Raw genomic sequence first — 24,780 nt, 5'->3', positions numbered from 1 at the left:
AACTGTCTGTCAAATTTATTTTGTCATGAAAACACTTTACACAATTTCTCCAAAATTACAGAACCTCTCCTATATTTTATGGATACAAAGAGAATTTATTCATATTAACAAAAAAGTGTTATAAATTATTTTAAAAATGGTGAATATTATTTTTTTTTATAAAAAAATTTCTGAGAATTTATTTAAAGGCAATATACCTCACAGAATACCAGAATTTCTTTTATGAAACCTAATTTTGAAAATATTGCTGTAGACAGAACATTATTCTACTTACTTCAGTCTGCTTAACTCAAATCATATAATGCCTCAAGGGGCTTATCATCAAACTCAACTGGACTTTCTGTTTGATCTTCATCTTGAAAGCTCAAATCTCCACTTCTGCAAGTTCTTTCATTCAAGCATTCTTTCCCATAACCTGAGTGTATGTTTTGGGTTGCTTCGGCTGCAGAGTTTCCTTTTTTGTATTCATAAAGCATTATGTGCCTCAAATGCTCTTAAAAGGGTTTTAATCAAAGAAATTTTAATTCTATTCTTCTGTAAAATAATATTTAATTAGTTTAAATGTACACAAATGCATAAAAGTAACTTTTAATTCCATTAGATTTTCAAAAATACCATTAAATTACATTCAATTTTAAAAAAGGTAAAATCCGACAGAACTTATGGGATGACCTAATATATATATATATATATATATATATATATATATATATATATATATATATATATTGTGTGTGTGTGTATGAATATATATATATATATATATATTATATATATATATATTGTGTGTGTGTGTATGAATATATATATATATATATATATATATATTGTGTGTGTGTGTGTGTATATATATATATATATATATCTGTATATATATGTGTTTATGTATGTATATATGTGTATGTATATATATATATGTGCGCATATATATATGTATGTATTTGTGTGTATATATATGTATATACTTGTATATATAGTTGAAAAATATTGTTAAAGGTATAAATATACCATAAACAATTTGATACAAAATAGGATTCAATACATACGCGTGTTTCAAAGGACAATACAAATATGTAAGAAAAAAATTATAATTAAATTTATGCGTTGTCATTCTCTTCAGTGTGAGGAATTTTTGAACGGATTCAAAAAAGGTTTAATAAAATAATGTAAATTAAAATAAGATACAATAAGGGAGAATACAAGTGGGGTAATAGGGAAAAATCAGATATTTACAAGCAAGTTGTAAAAGGGAAAAAATAACAGTTATAATAATATTGAGAGAGACGAAAGAGAAAAAAAAGACAGACAAAAATAAGAATACAAATCTAACGAATATGTTTTAAAAAATGGTAGCAGGTCAAGACAAAGTATAATGTAAATAGGGCCACATGTGTATAGTAGAATATAATGTAACAGGTGCACTAGCAGAAAAAAAACCATAGAGAGTTATACATTTTAATATTGAAAACAAAAATATATATATATTACACGAGGCTAAAAGTGATAGTCAAGACTATGTTTGAAAAAAGTTACAATATTTAAGTAAAAATGTATATATAAGGAGCGAAAAAAACGAAAGAGAACTTAACAAGGAAAAAACATCGATCACAGACGGTGTATTTGAGAGGTTACCTTACTCAAAAAGTAGCCCGGGGTAGGGGAGACAATCAAAAAAGTAGGAACAAAAACGAATATATGAAGGAGAAAATTATAAATTTACAAGTGATAGAAAAAACGTATACACTTAACACATAAGGATATACAGTCATATACATACATACACAACACACATACACACACACATACACATACAAGAGTGCATATAGCCGGAGTGAGGGGTGAAGGTAGAAGAGGTAAATAGCAAAGAGCACATTGTGTGAATGAGAAAGGAAGGGGTCATAGATGAATAACAAAAAAGCTGATAAATTGCGTTTGAAGTGTGAGTATATTTGTGTATAAAAGAGAGCTATGTTTGCATGTGTGTATACAATGGAAATAGGATGGTAACATCGAACACTGAAAATGTGTGAGTATATGTGTCTCTGTGTGCATGTACAAGAGGACAATGTGAAACTTTACATGTAAAGTAAAGAAAATATAAAAAATCGATCCCCAAATCTAATCAGTTCATGCCAGTCACAAAGCCAAACATCCCTGAAAGTTGCATCTGAATCCATCCAGCAGTTCTTGAGTTATCTTTTTTCACAGACAAAGAAACAAACATACTGCAAACAATACCTCTACCTTTGCTAAAGTGGAGGTAATTATCATTAATGAAAGTAGAGGTGAGAGACTGTTGCAAATGAAAATGGAAAATTTCACCTGCAACAAGTTAATATTTTCTATTAAATTTACTCTGCAGGGAATGCAACAAATATTTAAATTAGAGAATAACTTCTAGTTCAAATATTTAATAAACCTCAGAAATTGACTTTGCAGGAAATTTCTTGGAACATGAATTTATATAAATTTTCCAGATTATCAAGCCTTTGATAATTGCTTTCTTTTAGTAACTGTTACATACCTAATTAATAAGCAGCTTTCTCTATTATATTATAGATATATAAGGATGTTAATCACCTGCTGTTTAATATACATTTAGATATTACCTAAAGATTTCATTAACCCTTTAGCATTCAGATTATTCTGCTAAATGTAATGCTTATTGATTCACATTGTTTTGAATTAATCATTATGCCATTGCTGCGAAAGTTTGATGATATGATTGCATACTTTTAGAATAATGCTACAGAATGGATGTGAGAGGCTAGATCTAGCTTGTTGGAGCATAAAATAGGTGGAACATTTGGGCCAGATATGGCTGGCTTAAATGCTAAAGGGTTAAAGCTGAACCTCTAGAAGTATTTTGACATTTAAAGCCTCAGTATTAACCCCAAACAAAACTTATGTATCTCCTTATTACAGAACCCTCTTAGTAACTGTATTCCAATACTGAGCAGCTCGATAATGGGAGTATACTCCATATTTCAGATTTGCATTAAACATTTTTTAATACTTATTATATTTTTCAAAAACTAGTCTTGATTTTATTTTTAAAAATCCAATATCATATCAGATTTTATTTAATTTTACTTTCTGCATTGTTTTTACAGCCACGTATGAAAGAAATTGATCGTGTTATGACTGAGCGAGGTATCAAAATCAAAGATCTGGAGACCAAAATGAATAATGTTGAAGACGAAGTATTTTCAGACTTTTGCTTACAGATAAAAGTTGACAACATAAGGTTTGTGAATAGATTAAATTATGTCAGTGGGGGCAATTTCTATAAAAAAATTTACAAAACCTAACTCATATACTTTCTTCTACAGTAATCCAGTGGTCAATAATATTGTGTTTACTTTTCATATGTGGAAATGTATCAGAAGCATACTTTGAATTTACATCCTTAGTGTTCAATTTCACTGATTAAAATTATGCAGCTCCTCTCCATAGAAAGCCTTCCATTTTACTCATTAAAGCAGCAAGCTGGCAGAATTATTAGCTGGCCAGACAAAATACTTAACAGGATTTTGTCCCTCCTTACATTCTGAGTTCAAATTTTGCTTGAGTTTCACTTTCGGGGTCAATAAAATAAGTACTAGCTGTGCACTGGGGTCAATGCAATTCCTCCAAAATTGCTGGCCACATGCCAAAGTTTGAAATCATTTTACTCTTTATGTTTATGTGAATGATATATTGTAGCAATTCTACATTTAGAGTTACATATCTTTAGATAGTAAAGTATTAAATTGTATTACATACTAAAAGCATATATAATAATACTTGTTCAGTAGGTAGTGGAGTTGATGCTCAACCAGCTGTTTTGTGACATTTAGTCAATAGAATAAATACTTGTAATTAACTTTGTACAAAATCTTAAATCAAGTCAGATAACATTAATGTTGCTATTACCTGCAAAATAAGTTCCAATCGATAGTGATAGCCAAGGCATCTGGTCTTCTCCAGATGCAAAAATTTGGCTTATACTAGGCTGGGGCTAAGTAGAAACAGCCAAATGATAACCTGTCTTAGAACATTAAAAGTTGGCTCCCATCCATCTCCTTCTACATGGTTTGCTGTACCAAAATGAGATCTTTTGAAAGGTGTACAAACATATGTAATCATCACCACCTGTATCATCTTTATTCTAATGCCCACCTAGTTTTGTATGGGTCAGACAGAATTCATTGAGACTGATTTTCTATGATCAGCTGCTGTTCTTTTTATCTTTAACCCTCAGCTACATCCAGGCAAGGTGATATTTCCCCATGGTTACATGTTCTTGTGTTGTATGACAGTGATATCCATTTACAAGTATCACACAGAACCAAGACAAGGAAGCAGCAATACACATACAGACACAACAGGCTTTCATTTTCCAGCTACAAAATCCACTCCCAAGGCTTTGCTTGGTGAGGGCTATGGTAGATGATCAGTTGAATAAAAACCTAAACCTCATGGTCAAGAAGTTCTTAACTACATACCCATATATATATATTATATATATACATATATGCTAATCTATTTATGGAAGGAACCTATGGAATGAGGTGACAAAGCATGATCTTAGGCTGTCGAGTCTCACAGAAGCAATGACAAGTGATTGAGACCTTTGGTGATTTGCTGTACTTGAGAAGATATGTCGAGCCAAGTGAAATTGTTGTCGTGGACAGTGCTGGTAACCTGTAAAAGGCCCCCACTACACTCCTGGAATGGTTGACATTAGGAAGAGCAACCAACTGTAGAAACCAAGCCAAATCAGATTGGAGCCTGGTACAGCTCTCCAGTCCCAGTCAAACTGTCTAACCCAGTGATTCCCAACTGATATTTGGCCATACCCCACCAAGTCATTTCTAAAATTCTGATGCCCCTTTGTGATATTTAATTTTTGTTATTCAAAATTTGGTTAATGTAACCTAGAAAGAAAATTTTTTTTTAAATAGTGCAACAGACATAAAAAATATGCGTGGAAATCAATGGTGGGGGGACTTCGGAAAATTCACAAGATCTGAGGTTTTCCCTTATAACTTTTTTTTGATGAAATTTTATATAAAAACCTTTCAACTGCATGAATTATGATTATAAAGAAAATCTTTTCTGAGTAGTGGGGAGAGGACTTTGGAAAATTCATACGATCCGAGTTTTTCACCCATAACTTAGTGATGGTTTATCGTGGATAGCGGGTATAACTCTAAATTTTAAATAGTCCTCTGAATAATGACAAACTTTTTTTTTTTACTTGCACTACTCATTTTATGTATTTTTGAATCAGCATAACTACAGATTTCTGCACCCCCAACTTTGGATGATCATAACTTTCAGAAAAATGGATGTTTTTAATGAAATTGTCTACGAATATGTGTTATATCATGTAGATTCTGAATATACAAAATTTTGTGGGGAAAAATGTTTTAGGAGGGGTTGGGGCGGGTATTTTGGAAAATTTCACCGGAGTCCACTTCAATTTGTCTTAACTTTCAAGAAAATGGATATTTTTTAATGAAATTCTCTACAAATATACCTTGGACTATGTAGATTTTGAGGGAAAACAATTGGAAAACAATTAAAAAAAAAACGTTCAAATGGGGAATTATTCCATTTAATATCATGTTTATTATAGAGATTATGTCACAAATTAAGCTTTACACTTCTATATTTAACTGTGTGTGTATATTCCTTATTTTTGCTTCTGATGTCTTCTGCCTTTCTATTAGAAATGTTTACCTGGGAATTTACTTACAGTGAAAAACAAAAATCGTATGCAACAGATAAGTCGTCTTAATAACATATTTCTGTGTACCAGACCATTAGCTGTTATATTTAGCATAACGCGTATTCTGGTGAGGGCTTCATTTGTCTTCATTGCCTGTTTGTTGCTTCAGTAGAAATCTGCGGATGCACAAACGCACAAAACGTAGAAAATGAAACAAATATGGGCAACATGTTCAGAAACACCAGCAAGTGGGGAACAGTTCTCAAAAATAGCCCCCAATTGTTTTCCCCCAAAAGTCCTATGTCCTTGGAATCTACATAGTCCGAGGTAGACAATTTCATTAAAAAATATTCATTTTTTTTAAAGTTAAGATTAATTTAAGTGGACTCCAGGGAATTTTCCCAAATCTCTCTCTCTCTTTTTCTGCCTCTTTCTCTTCCACTCTATTTCATCCCATTTCACACCATTCAATTCTTTCATCCTTCACCCCGCAATGCCATTTATTGTCCTATCAACACTCTGCAGCACCACATTTTTCTTGCGTTCCTAGATATTTTGTCACCAGAGATAAGAGTCAATACTATTAGACACATCCACACACATAAGTCTGTCTCCAGTTTGTTTCTCCATAGGGAATTAAGATGGCATTGCTTCCAGTACGGACCAGTTCTATACTACACACACATGCATGCACACAGAAACACACACACACATACGCGTTTGTAATTACATGTTTTCACATACCACTAAATCGAAGGAAATAATCTTATTCCCCCTTTAGTGACATCAGATCTTATGAATAAGATGAAAACGACCTGTTGTCTCTAAAGTGTCCAAAATTTGTTAAAATTGTCCACAGAAGGGATGTAAAGATTTTTTTTTTAATTACTCATTCTCAAATTGCCCCCCTTTCTCTTATTGGTATACTAAACATTGTGTACAAAAGGTGCACAACATAACCCTATGCATGCCTCACCAAAATATTACCATGCCCCACGTTGGGAATCATGAGTGTAACCCATGCTAGCATGGAAAACAGACACTAAATTATGTGTGAATATATATACACACAAATAATGTCTAAAACATTATAAAAATTAACTGTCTGATTCATAGAGCATAGTATCTCATAAAATATAAATTGTTTTTCTTTCCATAATATTTGAAACTGCTTAGTAACATTTTGAAGAATCTTGATATCTAGTGTTACTTATATACTGTCTATATAGTGTCATTTGAGAGTGATGATTGAGAAAGTGTTTATTTGTGATAGAGAGAGAGGGTAGAACTTACCACTCCATTGTAGCCATCAGTCTTCCTCTGTTTTATCCCAGAGAACCTCAGAGCTGAGAGTTGTTTTCTTTATGCATTATTCCTAAAAGATTTTGAATTTTTCTGCAAGTTTTGAAGAATATTTGTTGAGAAATGTTGATGCTGTTTCAAGGCAAGCAAACATTGACACTTTAGAGTATCTGGAAACTTAAATAAAACAAAATCTTACTTTTCTGATTATATACTTTCATTTATATCTAACTGCATATTAAATTAAAAATATGTCATAAAATAGAAATTATAAGCTTATTTTTTACCTCTTTATTTTCATTTATTTTTCTTTCATTTTGCATTATTTTATGTTTTCAGACAATATGAAGAACGTGAGCTTCAAGTGCAAGAAGAGAGGGCCAAAGTGCGATTAGAGTTTGAGAACCAGAAATTTAAGCTCCAAAATCAAATTGAATTTGAAAGATCACGAGATACAATAGGTAAATCAATCTTGATATTATAATTAGATGTTTATTAAATAGATCATCATTAGGTATTTCACAAATAATTGGTTGATGTTAATATCTGACACAATTGTCTTACATATTGCAATTACCTGATGTATTTATGTTATATTGTATAATTGAAAACTATTGTCAACTAAGCTTTTATTCTTTCTCTCAAGGAAATGTACAAAAATGGGACAAAACTGTGAAAGATGATGAAAAAGAATTAGAAAAAGTGAAGAATGATGAGCAGAAACATATGAAAGTAAGGGAGATTTTTTTTTCACCCCCATTTCAAAATACCTTTGTTCCAATCAAAATAACATAAACCTTGTTTAGCCTACTCAAGTGCTCTTTTTATGTTTTCTGTTATTGATGTCATTTAATTCTCTAATAGTAAAACTACTTTTTGTTCTCAGTTGCATACTACATGATGTATGCAAGGAATCATACTCATCTTATTTTTTTCTCTAGCACTTAGAGCTTTCACATTCACCTTGTCCTACTACTATGTAGTATTGAAACTGCACCTGATTTATGCTGTTTGCCTATTGCATGGAGATAGAAAACTTTTACCACAAAGAAAGCACCAGCTCTCTGAATTTCTTTCATGATGAATAGAATGGTATTGACTCTCATCAGTCATGCTATTTCTGATGGTAGCAGTAACATGGAAGTGTTTTTGCATTTGAAGTGGAATGAATACCATACCAGTTTATCAGCCATTTTCTCACATGTATATACATAAGCTACTAAATCTTATTGAAAGCATTAGCCAACTCTTTACTTTGCTAGAAAATATTAGTTCTAGATGCTTTGCTATGTTATAGAACTCTGGACCATGTATTTGCAAAGCAAACTTCTTGACTGCATGGTTAACCTTTTTCCTATAAAAACGGTTTGTGTAGCTCTCGCAGAGCTGTTCATGTAGTCTCCTTTGTGCTCACCACGCTTTGGACAGAGTGGTTTTGTTAATATCCCATTTTAGCTGTACAAATGGAGTGGTTTAAATTTAGCTATAAACTTCTCTTAAAGTTATTTTATGGTATGTAGAACTGCACCATGTTACAAACCTAAAAGTGCATCTTATTCAAGCTAACCTTATCCTTAATTATACTAAAATTCTTGATGCTGTTTTCGAAACTTGGTTCTTCAATTGCCTTCCCAGTGCATCTCCTGTGATTTTGTATGTCAGTCATTGGGATATCACTGTTTAGTAAATTATGTACTTTCATCATTTCAGTAAATATTTTTAATGAACCTGCTGAAATTATTTACTCTTTTTTTTGGAACAGACAGTTGAAATGAAAACAGAAAAAAAAAATGTTGTCATATTGTTTGCCAATTAATCTCATGCACTATAACTTTGCTATTATTCTTATTTTAGTGTCCCTTGTCTGAAATAGGAGACACATGAGATGGAGAGTCACTGAAGAGGTCACAGGACGTGTGACGAAAGATTTCAGACAAAGGACATTAAAATAAGAATAATAATAAAGTTGAAGTGAAGAACGAGTATATAGTGCATGTGGTTAATTGGCAAAAGATGACCATCCCCAAATATAAAAATATGTTTCAACACACAATTTCACATGAAGAATCTTGCAAACCACTTACAAATTGGTGTGTAATAGTGCTTCTTATGATATAACTAGTAAAAGTTTAATGAAAACATTTCAGGTTATTGATGAAGCTATGAAAAGTCAAGAAAGGTATAAGCAGCAGCGGATTACAACTAAATCACAAATTGATGACATAGAGGATGTGATGAATGAGATACGCAAACGTCTGTCAGCTCAACAAAAGGAAATAACTACCTGGCAAAAATCTATTGGAACCATAGAAACAAAACTTGAACAGAAGAAAGCAGATCGGCACAGTTTACTAAAAGCTTGTAAGGTATGTTGATGCATCAGTTTCTTTCATTGATAATTCATCATCATCATTTAATGCCTGGTTATCATACTGATGTGGGTTGGACAGTTTGACTGAAAGCTGGGGAGCTGCACCAGCTTCCGATCTGATATAGCATGGTTTCTACAGCTGGATAACCTTCCTAACACCAACCACTTCAAGAGTGTAGTGGGTTCTTTTTACATACCACCGGCACGTGTGCCAGTTACAAAACACCAGCATCGGACACAACTACAATCTGACTTGGCTTGACAGATCTTATCAAGCACGGTATATTGCCAAAGGTTTTGGTCACTTGTCACTGCCTCTGTGTGGCCTAAAGTTCAAAGGGTACTTTTTATGTGCCACTGGTACAGGTGCCAGCTCTGTGACACGGGCATTGGCCACGACTACGATTTCACATGGCTTGACAGGTCAGAATATTGTTTTCAAATTTTTGTCACGAGGCCAGAAATTTCAGTGAAGCAGGTAAGTTGATTACATGGACCCCAATGCTCAACTGGTATTTGTTTTATCAACCCCAAAAGGTTGAAAGGCAAAGTTGAACTCAGGACGTAAAGATAGACGAAATGCTGCTAATGATTCTGCCACCTTCCTGTTTTACAATATTAGAATATTGGAATTCACTCAGAAGCTTGTGAAAAAAATGTCTTGATAACTTTTGATAATCCTTAGTATTACAAAAGTTCTCTACTTAATTGTAAATGTGAAAAGGAATTAGTATCATATTTGTAGGATTTTTTTACTTTTGATAACGTTCACTCTACAGCCAGTTACAAACATTTTATGAAAGTATAACTTTAGTAAATAAATTGCAGATAGTGTATGTGAAGCAGAAGAGGTTGAATTGATCCAGTAAGGAGCTAAATATATTGTGTTCTTGTAGAATTCATGCTTGGTTAACCTTGAAAATCTTTTTTCTCCAATGAATTTTATATGTGTTCCAACTTGATATTTTTCAGATGGATGACGTTCATTTGCCAATGAAACGTGGTTCTATGGATGACATTAGTCAAGAAAATGATACTTCTAGCCAGAATGATGAAAGTACATCTGACAGCAATGTGCGAGAATCTCAAGGTTCACGAGCAATCTATGAGAAAGAAGCCCGTATACAAATTGACTATAGTATGCTTGATGACGAAGAAAAGGAGGTAAATTTTGTTTATCTTATCAGGATTATGAAAATCTTGTGGGAAATTATTTTAATAAGTTTGTAATAATAAGATGGATAATTAATTAAATTGTGACATTTTCTGTACATCAACAAAATATTTATCTTAAAAACCTTACAGTGATTTCATTCTGGACATTATAAACTAAACTGCAAAATTAACTTAAGATTCCTACACAAAATTCATATTTTGAGTAGGTGTAGTAAGGAATTAATGAACCACTGCTCAGCGATAGCCTGCTCCCTTCTCCATCAAGTGATCAAGGAAACTATGGGTTCCCAAACTAGTCTGTATGTCGTGTTCTTGAGTAAGACACTTTATTTCATATTGTTCCAGTTCACTCAGCTGTATAAATGAGTTATGACATCATTGGTGCCAAGCAGTATTAGTCTTTCCCTTGGATAACACCAGTGGCATGGAGAAGGGAGACTGGTATGCATGGGCAACTGCTGGTCTTTTTCATAACCAACCTTGCCTGGACTTGTACCTCAGAGGGTAACTTTCTAGGTGCAATCCCATAGTCATTCATGACCAAAGGAGATTTTTTACTAATAAGGAATTGAAGAAAGAATTTATTGGTTTTTCTGTAACACATTCTGACTTCAAAAAATTTACCATGTTATAGTGCATACTTTCTGTGTTTGAGAAATTTATTCTAATTTTGCACTTTTACAAATTCCAGATGATAGAAAGGCATATCTGTTAAAATATGTTTGTGTGTAAGTACTTATACATACATTCTATAACTTACATATGACTCAACAATCTGTTGCTGTTATTTACTGAGAGACATATTTGATAGTTTTTTAGTGAATGTTTTCTATACAAGAAGACATATATAGAACATTCTTTGGCTTTGAGGACACAAGTTTAGATATATTCCAGGCTATTGTTGTTTAACACTAGGTCATCCTTGATAAAATAAACTCCTGATCAAAATTATTCCAGTGTAAGATTTTGTGTGTGTGTATGTGAGTCTGAATAAATTGATTATGTATCTAGGTCTATATTACACCATCTGTTCCCCTGTTTTTAAGACTAGAGTTATTACTGAGTGATATGGTTGCTACTTGAGTGACTGCATAAAAACTATCTTGCTGATATGTGATATACTCAAGGTTTTAAATTTTGGTGTAATTACCAAAAAGTTTCACCCAAACATTCTACCTTATCCTCTTTACTATCAACTTTAAGAAATCTTTTTATTCTTATCTTTAACATTTCCCAACACTTATCTTTTCTAGCTGGATCACCCAGATGATGTTAAAAAGGCTCAAGATGCCTTAAACAAAGGGGTGTCTGATATGCAGTCCACTTTGCAACGGATTAATGCTCCAAATATGAAAGCAATGGAAAAGTAAGTTTGCAGAAATTTCATGTGTGTATCTTTGTGTACACACCCACAAACACATTCATTTATCTGGTATTTCCCTTTGGCACTTCCTTACATTGAATTAAATGTATTTAAATACAATAAAAGAAATGGACACAATCTGTAAGTAAGGAAGGCTGGACTTGCTTGAACATTATATCTCATTATTATCATTAATATTTTCTCACACCGGCAGCCTGAGTTTTTGCTATTTCCCAGTGCCCTATTCTATCTCATTATCAGAATTACTATTTTTTTATTCCAGCAGCGGCAATGTTAAAACCATTCGTTCAATTATGTTATCCTAAATCCCTAAATTCCATCTCCTCGTGCTCTGTCTTCGATCAGCCTAACTCTGCTCTCTCTCTCTCTCTCTCTCTCTCAGTTTCGTTAACCACTTGCTTCTCCCAACACTTTACCTCTGCTTACCCCACCCTATATAAACTAGCTCATTCAGATTCCCCTACCTCATATTTTAATACCTCGCCACACGGAGTAGAAACCAAAAGTTGTTCAGATAAGCAACCTTGTTTTCCAACCAAGCACACATCTAAAACCTCTTTTTCAGTGCAGATTATAATTACTTTATTATTTCATTTCATTATCTATGTAAACTCGGTTTCATCTTCCATGCTGTATGTTAAGAGAATAAACTTAAGATCCCTTTGCCCAATCCAACTCTTCCTCTTTCTCCCTCTCTTTCATGCTCATTTCTTCCAGTAAATCAAGTGAGACCATAACCGTGGCCTATGCCAGTGCAGCATAACTGGCCCATTTAAGAGTACTCTTCAATCATTGGGCAATAAACTGCACTTGCAAGACCTGTTGAGTCAAGTGAAGTCATTGTCATGGCCGATGACAGTACCGCCTAATTGGCACCCGTGCTGGTGGCATGTAAAAGGTACCATTCAAGCATGGTCGTTGCCAGTGCTACCTGACTGGCTCCCTTGCAGGTGGCACATTAGAAGCACCATTCAAGCGTGGTCGATGCCAGTACTGCCTGACTGGCCCGCGTGCTGATGGCACTTAAAAAGCACCCATTACACTCTTGGAGTGGTTGGCATTAGGAAGGGCATCCAGGCTGTAGAAACTTTGCCATATTGGATCCTGGTGCAGCCTTCTGGGTTGCCAGCCCTCAGTCAAACCGTCCAAGCCATGCCAGCATATAAAGCAGACGTTAGACAATGGTGATGATGATATAGTGGTGGAATGCACCACTGACCACTGGATTTTTCTGTGACTATTTTTTTCAGAACTTGTATTAAAATCTGTACAGAGTAATTTTACTTCAGGTTGTTACAATTTTGTTTCTTATTTTACTTTATCAGTATTTATTTTATTTTGTTCTTTTAAGGCTTGATGGAGTTAGAGAAAGATTCCAAGAGACCTCTGAAGAGTTTGAAAATGCTCGAAAGAGAGCCAAAAGAGCAAAGACTAATTTTGAAAAAATACGCAAAGAAAGGTATGACAGGTTTATGGTGTGCTTTGATCACGTGGCCACAAGGATTGATGAAGTCTATAAGGTAAAGTATTTCTTAGTTATCTTCTGATACTTCTTTTGCTTAAGGCATTCAATGTATTCTGCTAAAAATGTTTTTGTCATTTATGTACATGAGTATAGATGATAATTTAATATTTATGGTTTTAAGAAGTATGTATGGTATTTCAATGTTTGGCGTCTACTTAAATAAACTTTTACTAATTTCCCAAGTCAAAAATATGATGTTGGAAACTATTACATAGCCATTGAGAAAGCAAGCAAAATCACCTTCAAATGCTTTCATAGATTGGGGTAGAAATTCAATATTCTTAGATGATACCATAAGCCTTATTTACTTTGAAGCCAATATAAGTTTATCTTATACAATGTCAATTAAGAAATAAAGGTGATGAAAGATGCTTCACAACCAACAACCACATTTTGCTTTCTTTCCAATAATGTATTAAGATGATGATGATCATTAAGTTTGGTGAATGTGTTTTCATGGAGAAAAGGTATCATGCTATGCAGATAGTGGAGTGTTTTGAAAAATTCTCTAGTTGTATCTAACCATTTGACAAAACAAAGATTATGGTTACCTTTTGACAACCATCGTGCTTCAGTATGGTATAAAAGCCTCATAGTCATTATCAAGCCAAAGTTGCTAGAAAATTCAATCAGACAAAGAATCTGATTTTAGTTTGTTCACCACTTTGATAACCAATTACAATACATCAGTGAGCAGTGAATTGTTAAAAACAGTGCAAAATTTCAAGTTAAACGAGGTGAAAAGCCTCTATCTGTCCCAACCATAGCAGGGGCTCCATTAGATATGCAGGCAACAATATTGGTCAATGGGATGTTATAAACAATAGTCTCAGCAATTCTAAAATAGTCATACCTTTGAATCAAGTAGCATTGAGTGAACAATATTTCCCTGCAGGGTTGAAGATTTTCATTGAAAAAATACCTAACTTACACTATAATCATGCATTCTTTCCACAACTGTTGACTTGTTCACTTGTATGGAAAATTCAGAACACCAAAGAACCTTAAATGAGTTGATGTTTGATGTGGGTAACCATTTCATTAACATTACTTCAAGCTTTTATTGAAGTTCTCTCAACTGAAAAGCAAGAATAAACTAACACCATTATTAGGTCAACTCTTCTTCATAATGATACAATCACAGCATATCTGTATATGCTGTGATTGTATCATCATTATGAAGAAGAGTTGACCTAATAATGGTGTTAGTTTATTCTTGCTTTTCAGTTGAGAGAACTTCAATAAAAGCTTGAAGTAATGTTTCTCCTAGAGTGTGAAACTTAGTGGTCTTTTCGAAGAATAATGCATTATTATACAATCAAGCTGTTATCTTCTGAAATATCAACACCAAAGTTTACAGCTCAAATGAAGAGCAAAATATGACAGGTTTGTCTTGGTCATCATTCTCAGAATGTAAATGGTACTTCATGCATGAAGGCTTCATGGCTTAAAGTTTTGTTACACCAAGGACTGATAGATACGCGACTGTTCAGGGAAGAAGTAAAAGAACTCAGCGACGAGAAACAAAGATAACATATCTTTACAATATATGCTGTCATCAAACACTTTTATTTTCCCTAGCATGAAATATTTAAGAGTAAATCATTGAAGGATCTCTCTTATATTCTTTTAGTTTATATTTTTTATTTTAATATATATATATATTTATTTATTTGCACTTTTATTTTGTAGGCTCTCTCAAGAAATCCTAGTGCCCAAGCGTTTCTTGGTCCCGAAAACCCTGAAGAACCTTATTTAGATGGTGTAAACTACAATTGTGTTGCACCTGGAAAACGTTTTAGACCAATGGACAATTTGTCTGGTGGAGAGAAAACTGTTGCTGCTTTGGCATTGTTATTTGCCATCCACAGGTTAGTCCTTTTGTATGGCTTTCTGTTCTGGTCTTATACTTTATGAGAGAGTACTTTGCATAAAAATTTTCTAAGGATGGTAACATCTGACAGAATAATTGGGAAGTAACTGAAAGTGACAGTTTATCTGGCGTGTTTAGATAACTTTCTGTGTCCTCTCTCTCTTTTAAAAAGCCACATAAATATTACATTTTTATTAAAAGGTTTATTAAATAGCAAATACATTCTCTTTGATTTGATTAGTTTGTTACAGTTTGAATTTACTCTAATATTGTACACTAGAAAACATGATTTCTTTTTTTATTTGTAATTAATTGTTTAAAGTCTCTTCTATCTATTTCTTGCATACACTTACATTTTTCTTTTAAACCTAACGCGATCTATCTATATGTTATGCATATTTTATCATTTCAGCTTCCAGCCTGCACCATTCTTTGTCCTTGATGAAATAGATGCTGCATTAGACAACACCAATATTGGAAAAGTAAGGATTAGTTAATTTTTGTTATTTTGTTTATGTGTTTAAGATTTTTAGAACATGTACAAATATTCTATATTAACTAAAATACTAGATTTTATTGACTAAAATGTTACCATGTCAATCACTTAATCCTCATCAACTAATATATAGCCCTTTTGTTAATATATTTCTAGCCAAAATACACCCAGTATGTGTTTTAATTAAATTCTAAAATAGTCATAAAATGAGACTGGTTTAATAAAACAACTCTAACTTTTTTTATTTATCAACATGTTAATGTGATTTTTGGAACACACTTTAACAAATGGTTCTTAGCCAAATCTGTTTTATAATTTTTGTCTCAAAGCAAATCTAATTACAGGTAATTCAACAAAATCTAAAACTATTAAAATTTTGTTTAAACATCAGTACAGAAAGTGAGTTATTAGCTAATATTCAATGAGTACACAGCAAAATTTTAATAGAGGAATTGTGCAATGCACATAAGACAGGTGTACCATAAAAGAAAAAGTAGAATGAAACACTGAAATTTGTCTTTGAAGAAAACTAGGAAATGAAATACATACCATCAACTAAATGAAATAAAACCCACATCCTATACATAAATGCACAAACACATAATGATTCACAATCCAAATTAATCAAACTTTGTCACACATTGTACAGGTAAGGTAGATTTTTAGAAAATATTTATAAAGCATATATGTTCAGATTTCTAACTTTCTTCAAGTATGTGGAAAACCACAAAATATTTTTTTCCTTTGTTTACATTCTGCATAATGATTCAGTTTCTGCAGTAATCAATTCAAAGGAAAAGTAAAATGTAATCTAATGGTTTTGTTTCCTTGCAAAGACTGACTTGGTCTAATATCTCCCTTAAAATAATTAACAAAAGCAGTTTTAAATTCAGGTACAAATTCCTTAATTCCTCTCTCTCTCTCTCTCTCTTTCTCTGTTCCACTATCGTTTCTTTTGGAAAAGTATTATCTAATTCATACAAATTTACATATATATATATATATATATATATATATTCATATTCAATATTCCTAAAAGTGCTCAGATTTCTTCCAAATGTGTGGGAAACCTCAACATTTTTCCCCCTCCCACCCAGTTTCTCAAATTGTCAGCAGGACCCATTTACTATTAACACAATAAACTTCCCTGGTAGCAAAAGCACCCCCTTTCAATGTCTTGGAGATAGATTCATTCCCAGCTGCCCCAGATTACCTCTCTACACTTCTTCCATCCTACCAACATAATGGCTCTGATAATATTTAAGTCTGGCTCTCTTAAACTACTGTTGTGATCCCCCTCCACCTGCACCTACATCATTTTATTGTAAGGCATCAAAAGGTTCTACCTCCCCTTGTTAACTATAGACAGTTAGTGCATATCCCATAAATACATTTTTCTCAGTTCCCTTTAGTATTTTGTGTTTTTCTCTCTACTATTGTAAATGTGTAGGTAAATTACTTTTACCCATACAAGCTCTTCTACTACAGCAAGCTGGTTTAGTCATTACAGCTATTTAATTAAAATATTATATTCTATTCAGGTGGCATCATATATTGAAGAACAAGCTGAAATTAATTTCCAGTGTGTTGTTATCTCTTTGAAAGAAGAGTTTTACAATAGGGCTGAAGCTCTTATTGGTATTTATCCTGAGGTAAGTCCTTCTTTACTCCAGTTATAGCAAGATGGTTAATGCATTGTGAAATTTTTCTCTTTGCTGCTTGAGTTTCTTGATTGGTGAGTGTAAGGAGTGTTGTAGCTTTTTTGTATGCACACAAGATGGCTAGTGCTTGAATGGTTATATCATTGTACTTAAAACTAACAAGCCTAATATTCTACATAATCTTTTCTAATTATTGGTGTGTGCTGTTAAAAAAATTCTCCTTGGGTATTTATTTTCTTTTAAAGACTTCTTATAAACACACTGTATTAAGTAGAAAGCATTGACTTTCTTTTTTTTTACTCAGTAGTCTGATATACATACGGTTTGGTCTTAGCTGGCTATGTATTGTTGAGTCATCCTGTGCATGACTACGAGAAAACAAGCAGCATAAATAAGAAGATAAAACAATTAAATTATTTTTAGAAATAGAGCAAATATGATATAGTTGCTATCAATTCTCGTTTTCCTCCTTTCATTGATGAATGATTTTTAATGATTTATGGGTATTTTTGTGTCTTCAACTGCAATATTTCAATGAAATATTTTCTTATTTCTTTGCAGGTTGGTGACTGCGTCATCAGCAATGTCCTGACTTGTGATTTAACCGATTATGTTGATGTGCCTCGCAATGAAGACAATGAACTGGCAATTCGTTTAACTCGTTGATAGTCCTGCACAGAAAATAGTTTAACTTATTATTACAGTGCAACAAGGAAATACAGCAGATTGATTCCGGGATGTTAAACAATGCTAAGTTTACTGGTAATGACTAAATATTTGCAACCACAACACCTTGTTGCTAATTTTATGGTCTTCCACTCAACTGGTAGCATTGATTACTAAACTGAAGAAAATACCATTACATACTGCTGTCATTCAGGAAGGAGAGCCTTCTTAATTCATTTCCTCTTAACTGTTCTTCACATCACTGGGAATTCTCTGTTCTTTATTCCACACAGACTCATTCTTCTGGATAGTGAGCTTGTAATATACAACTCTAATGTAAAGCTGGAGAGAATAAAATCAATATTTGGATACTTATAGTAGCAAAATAGTTTAACAAAGGTCAGAATAATCTTTGCTCGGGTATCTCATTAATATACATGCTGTAATGATAAAAGTAATTGGTGGATAGCATGGGTGAATAACTGCAGCAAATGTAACTTTTGAATGACTAGCATAGTGGAATTGTGTAATTGTTGTGGGAATTGACAACCTTTGGATAGGTTGTATAAGAGTTTCAATGTAGTGATACATGCCAACAACACTCTATCATTATTTCACTTGGGTACACTTCAGATTTAAAGATGTTAAGTTGTATCCCTTGCAGCATGTCTGTGTTTTTCTTTCTTTTTATAGCATTGTTATCAGGACCAATGACTGTATTTTTAGAATTCTTTGTGGAAATCTTTCTAACCAAGAAGAAAGTCTTTCTTTCTTAATATATTTAAAGAAAATATGATACAATATTATCACACTGCCAACAGCGGTATACTGAAGTTGACAGTTTATTATTATATTTTAATGGACAACATTAATGAACTGTTTGAGTTCATAAATGGTTGTTCCATCTCCTTAAATCCCTTTTTTTTTTGTGTATAGCTGCATTCGCACACACACACATTCAAGCACACAGCCACATACATTTTTGGGTGTGTATTTTTCACTCCAGTCTCTGTACATTCAGCATTGATTTTACTTTAAAAATGACCTAATATTTCAAGTATTACTCCTAAAACACAAGCAACAAGCCTTATTTATATCATTAAAACTTCATAATTTACCAGTCCCACTCTAAAATCTGGTTTTTCCTTTAATTCACATTGCTTCAACTGTGTCAGCCTATATGTAGCATCATTTTTTTTCTATCATAACATTCATTTATTGTTCTGCCTAACTCCATTCATTGGGAATCTTTTATTTGCAATAGTTTTTAGAATCACAACTTATTTTCCCCGTCTTTGAACTCAGTCCCATAAACTGTCAACCTCAATTTAACTGTAAATCTAGATTTCCTGTTTTTTTTTTTTTTTGTTTTGTTTTTTTTCCTTGCTTAAATCTTATTTCAAGTAAATTACTAAGTGTTTAATTTCTCAATCCTAATTTTGTCCTTACTGAAGTTGAGTGGCAGGGAAATATTCTGAAACTTGGCTGCAAATTTTCTATATTGAATTTCACTACTTGCATCAAAAAGAGTCAGATTTAGACTGAGCTGCATCATGTATACCCTACTTAGTATAATAGCAATACCTTCATAGTTTAAATAGTGGATATGTTTGATTCTGAAACTGTATAAGTTTGCTTTTATACCTCCTTTGCCTTAAAAAAAGCACACACAGTTTGAGGAAATTGCATACTATATATTTCTTTTAGTGTTCCTTTTGGTTTCTCTTAAAAAAGAAGCAACTGCATTATCTTCAGTTTATCTTTATCTTCCTTCTATCAATAGCATTTTGTAACTATAATTTTCTGATTTAGAGTCCAGTCACATTGTGAAAATATGATGAAGATTATTACCAATTACAACATACACATATATATATATATAGTTAACTTAGAATTACATGGTTATATTTTAAACAATACGAAACATGCATGATCACAGAGGGTATCCACTCTTTATCTTTGCAAGGTTTCACTTAGTTCAAAATGTAAGCATATATGTAACATGGTTTCTACATGGTTTTCATTGTCTGCCTTACTCTTATTCAAGTTCTATGATAATGTGTGTTTGAGTTGCCATTGTGCCAAATGTTATCTTTTGCGTTAAGAAATATACTGGCTGATTTTATGTTTATATATTATGAAGATCTGTCATGAATAGGTGATATAGAACTCTGTTTTCACTCTATTTAAAAAATCTGCTATTGGATATCAAGACTTGTCTGTGTTTGGATTCTACTTAACACTTTGTGCAGGTAGGTTTCTCATTAATGTTTTAATTAGACTTAAGTTTAGTTTGAACTAATTTGGACCACTCTTGCATTGATCTGCTTTATTTCTCACTCCTATTTATTTTCTAGGGGTTTTTTTTTTTTTGAGATCTTAAATTTCCTTGTTCCTTCAAGTTTAGATAATTGAGGATTTGTGTGTATGTCTGTATATGTAGACATTTTATGTTCTATATATATATAGAAACGTATGTCTATCTGTTCTATATATATAGAAATATGTGTCTGTGTGTGTGTGTATTACCTTTACATGTAACTTTGGTTGATGACCAAATAAATGTCAGTGTTTCCATGGCTTGCTCAATTTGAACAACTTGGACCTATTGGAAATTAATATCAGTCTATCATCTATGGATATTCTCATTTCAGCATTGTTATATTCTTTATTTGGTGGGAGTATATTGCAATTTTTGTATTAAGGATCATTTTGAATTGCCCGAATAATATTTTGCTAGCTCCCCTACACTGTTATTAAATTCCTTCTAAATAAATGTCTGTAGTGTTGGACAAGTACATTAATAATGTAGGAACTATGTATTTTGTCAGCTCTCTTTGAACTAATTGCAGAAGAACTGTTACTTCTTGGTTAGTGAGATTTGTGTTAATTTGATCATTCACATTTTTCATTAATTTATTTCTTTTGTATTAGACATCTTTTAGTTTTGTTTTCTTTGTGGACAGATCTAATATTAAGAGGTGGAATTCCTTGTCAATTTGTATAAAGATTTCTACTTAAATGTTCCCCTCTAGTTATGATTGAATCTAATTACAACTGTCTGACTTTAATTAGCTCTGATCTGCTGTTGTCTGTTTGAAACTTGTTTTTCAAAGTCTGAAGAAAAAAGAAGAAACAGTCTATAAAAGCAGTAATTATAGTAGTGTGTCAACTACTGCCAGTAGCTACCTCAGCAATATAGTAGTTCATTGAAAGAAATTTTCCCTTGTGAATTACAACAGAATACTAGAAGAAAGACATATATATATAACCAATGACAACAGATATACCAGCTGCTAAATTAGAATTGCACATATTGAGGCATTAGTCTACTAATGAAGTGCAAATCAGGAAAGAAACTTATTTAAAAAAAAATTTCCTTTTATTCGTCATTTTAGCTGTCTCCTTTTTATCTTTCATGGTAATTGCGTGTCTTGGGAATCAATTCAAAGTTCTTGTCTTAATAGCATACTGATATTCAGTATCTTTATTATCTGTTTCTTAAGATCTGGTTCTTTACATTACTTTGTTTATTCACTGTAAAGTTCTCTTTTAGTCTGTAGTTGTACAAGCATTCATTTTCATAATGCTTCTGATATTTAGTGATGCCCAGAACACTGAAACAACTAGGATCTTTAGTCGTATGAGGGGGACTAATCTCAAAGCCTTTGAACTGTTTGGTAATGCTACTGACAAGAGGGATGTCACACTTGATGGTTATGAAATATATTACAACTATGTTACTGTAACTAGAATTAAGGTCAACTTGCAATAAACACATAGGAAGTAATTTACTAATGTCTTTCATATGGAATGTGACTGTGCCCAATAGAGGAATGAGTTAGTTGGAATTGTCAGAACCTGTTCCAGTAACCATTGAAGGATAAAAGAGTAATTTGGCCCAGGAATTTGGGACCTGGTGGAGCATTTGGCAACAGAGTATGTCATGTATGATATAGATTACAGCCTGGTAAGAGATAGTGTTTCAGCTGCTTGTAGACAGTTCATCAAGTTGAATAACAATTTATTTAGTGAGAGATTGAGATATTCTGGTCACTAAAATGCCTGCAGGACCCTTGATTACTTTTAGGATGTTTCTCTCCATTGCCTCACCAGGGGCCCATATATTGTTGCAATGTAGAAGCCATGTTGATAAGTTTATCTGTGTTTCCATGTAATATCTATTTTTGTACCCCATAGAAATAGAAGCAACACATTGGATTATGTAGTTCTAGACGGGATGGTCATGGCTGGAATGTATTAATAAGTCTGTCCTGTCAGGGCTGAACTGACCTGGGGATTAAACAACAAAGTTAACTTAGGACTCAATAATGCCATTGTTCATTTTAAATTGAATGCATGAACCAACTACCATTGAAGAATACAAACCAATATCAATATATCTATGATCATCATGTTAAACTTTTTTTTTTATTTATTCTCCATATTTGATTTCTTTTTCTCTTGTCATTTGTTACTGTTTTATCTTTTTTATTATTGTGAAATGGTTGTGGCCATACTTTTCATTCCACAAACAGATTATTGCCATAACTATCATAGTGTTTTCCATGTGTCATCCATAGATTTAAGTTTACTCTTTGGGATATATCATTTGAATTTGTTTTCAAACAAATAAAAAAAATTATTATAGTTAATTTAACAGATTCCTGTTCTTGGCCTACATCATATAGATAGTATGGTGTTGGCAACATATCACATAGTTTATGTTTTTGAAATAAATGTTCATTTCATTTTTACAACTCTTTGGGTTTTCTCTCTCTCTTTCTCTCTCTCTCTCTCATGTGGGTCATTTAATTTCAATATCTTTCTTTGACACAAAGCTATATTAAGTATTGATTTAAATTTTGTTGACTACCAAGATATAGAGGGCAAAGTTAATAGCAAAGCATTTTACTGAAGTTGTTCCTATAATGTCTGTAGTACTACTACTGCATCAAATGCTATAATTTGGGCTGTAGTTTTGGGAAATGTTGCCTGTCTATCTGCTAGAATCACTTGGTTAAACTGTGATGCTTTGATGTACCATTTGTTCCATTCAAACCAAATTAGAAAACAAATGAATTGGCTTTGGATAAAATCTGGAATCTAAAGAAACATGGATCAAAGATATGTTTTATGTCTTAATAATTCTTAAGCTAATGAACATTGTCTGCATGTAAGTGCTGTAAAATCTGCAACTTCAGTTGAAGAAATAAGAATTTGTATAAAAAGAAAATCATGTGAAAAGTTTTAATGCATAATTTACTAATGCTAACACATTACTGAAGTTTATAAGACCCACAGTTATGACTAGTGCAGATATTTTGGGTTTTTAAGAATGTATAGTTTTTCTATTAGTTTTTTCTAGACTAGGTATTTTCTATGTTTTATTTCTGCTTGTATCTGAAAGACATGACATATAAAGAAACAGTTTAATCTTTTTCTTTCACAGTCGATATGGGTTAAACAGCAAGTAACAATAACAAGAAGCTGTTGCATGATTTTGAGCATCAAAAGAAATGCGTTATGGCATTTCTTCTGGCTTTTTACAGTCTGCATTCAAATTCCGTCGAGATCAGGTTTATCTTTCATCCTTCAAGGGTCTGTAAAATAAAGTACCAGTTTAGCGCTGGAGTCAAACACTTTACCACAAAAAGCTATTGGGTTTAATTCAAACTGGTAAGATTACAACAGAACACTGTCACATTTCCTTTACCCTTTAAGCAATTGAGTTCAAGATCTGCTTGGACGGTCTTTAAGATGATAATTTGTGTAACACGTCTCATTCAACATAAGTTTTCCCCAACTATATCTTTCACATTTGGCAGTTTTGGTCGCCCTAGTTATTTCACTGTCAGGAATTATGTCTCCAAAAGATTTTATTGAGTGATCATGTGGTTCCTTGTACAATATCCAGGTTTTTGACATTATACAAAACAATTGATAAGACGACAACTCTAGATCTGGCAGTTGATTCTGGTGAAACTTGATTTTCTACATCCATAGACAATAATCAGAAACGATTCTTGCTTTTGCTATGATCATTTCTAGTTTTGTGTCAATACGTCCATCTTCCACTATTGTACTGCCAAGATACAGTTTCCAAATTAATGCCATCATCTCTGATATACATGTTGGTAAAGGACTTGAATAGGATAAGGCTTCTGTCTTTTTCGTTTTATCTCGAAACCAAATGTTTAAAGTGCATTGGAGAATGCATCCATAGTCCTCTGAGTGACTAATGCGCCGTAGTTCTCTTACTAGGCTCTGGTGGTTCACGTTTTGTTCTTAAGTGGTGATGTCAGAAGTCTGGAACATATAAACTCCACCCTTAAGATTGCAGAAGACCGCTAGTAATGCTGTGAGGAAGATTTGGGAAACAGTATAGGTACCAGTACATACTTCTATTTAATACCATGAGAGCAAATACGTCCTGATGTGTTTCTTGCATGTTTTACTATTATCATTCCAGTGTGTATGAGCTACATCATATATGTAAAATTCTCACAAATTCTCAATAGTTGGCAGTCCTCAGTATCAAATACTTTTTTGTGAAGTCAACAAATACCACATACATGGACCTGTCCTATTTTATGCATTTATCCTGGAG

General features: G+C 32.8%; 1 protein-coding gene across 1 annotated transcript in view; it reads left to right on the top strand.

The window, feature by feature from the left end:
- LOC115211095 (structural maintenance of chromosomes protein 1A) overlaps positions 1 to 22,927 on the top strand; it is a 56,653-nt gene extending 33,726 nt beyond the window's left edge. Inside the window, exons 18-28 of the mRNA XM_029779986.2 lie at positions 3,114 to 3,247; positions 7,358 to 7,479; positions 7,665 to 7,750; positions 9,166 to 9,384; positions 10,362 to 10,553; positions 11,819 to 11,931; positions 13,301 to 13,469; positions 15,167 to 15,345; positions 15,760 to 15,829; positions 17,385 to 17,495; positions 18,066 to 22,927. Of these exons, the coding sequence (XP_029635846.1) occupies positions 3,114 to 3,247; positions 7,358 to 7,479; positions 7,665 to 7,750; positions 9,166 to 9,384; positions 10,362 to 10,553; positions 11,819 to 11,931; positions 13,301 to 13,469; positions 15,167 to 15,345; positions 15,760 to 15,829; positions 17,385 to 17,495; positions 18,066 to 18,170 (1,500 nt within the window). The 3' untranslated portion in view covers positions 18,171 to 22,927. The remainder of the gene's footprint in view (positions 1 to 3,113; positions 3,248 to 7,357; positions 7,480 to 7,664; positions 7,751 to 9,165; positions 9,385 to 10,361; positions 10,554 to 11,818; positions 11,932 to 13,300; positions 13,470 to 15,166; positions 15,346 to 15,759; positions 15,830 to 17,384; positions 17,496 to 18,065) is intronic.
- The last annotated feature ends 1,853 nt before the right edge of the window (positions 22,928 to 24,780 follow it).

This window comes from Octopus sinensis, linkage group LG4 (genome assembly GCF_006345805.1).
Source record: "Octopus sinensis linkage group LG4, ASM634580v1, whole genome shotgun sequence".
Taxonomy (NCBI): domain Eukaryota; kingdom Metazoa; phylum Mollusca; class Cephalopoda; order Octopoda; family Octopodidae; genus Octopus; species Octopus sinensis.
Note: the sequence above shows the minus strand (reverse complement) of the source record. Positions and strands in the feature narration are given on the sequence as shown.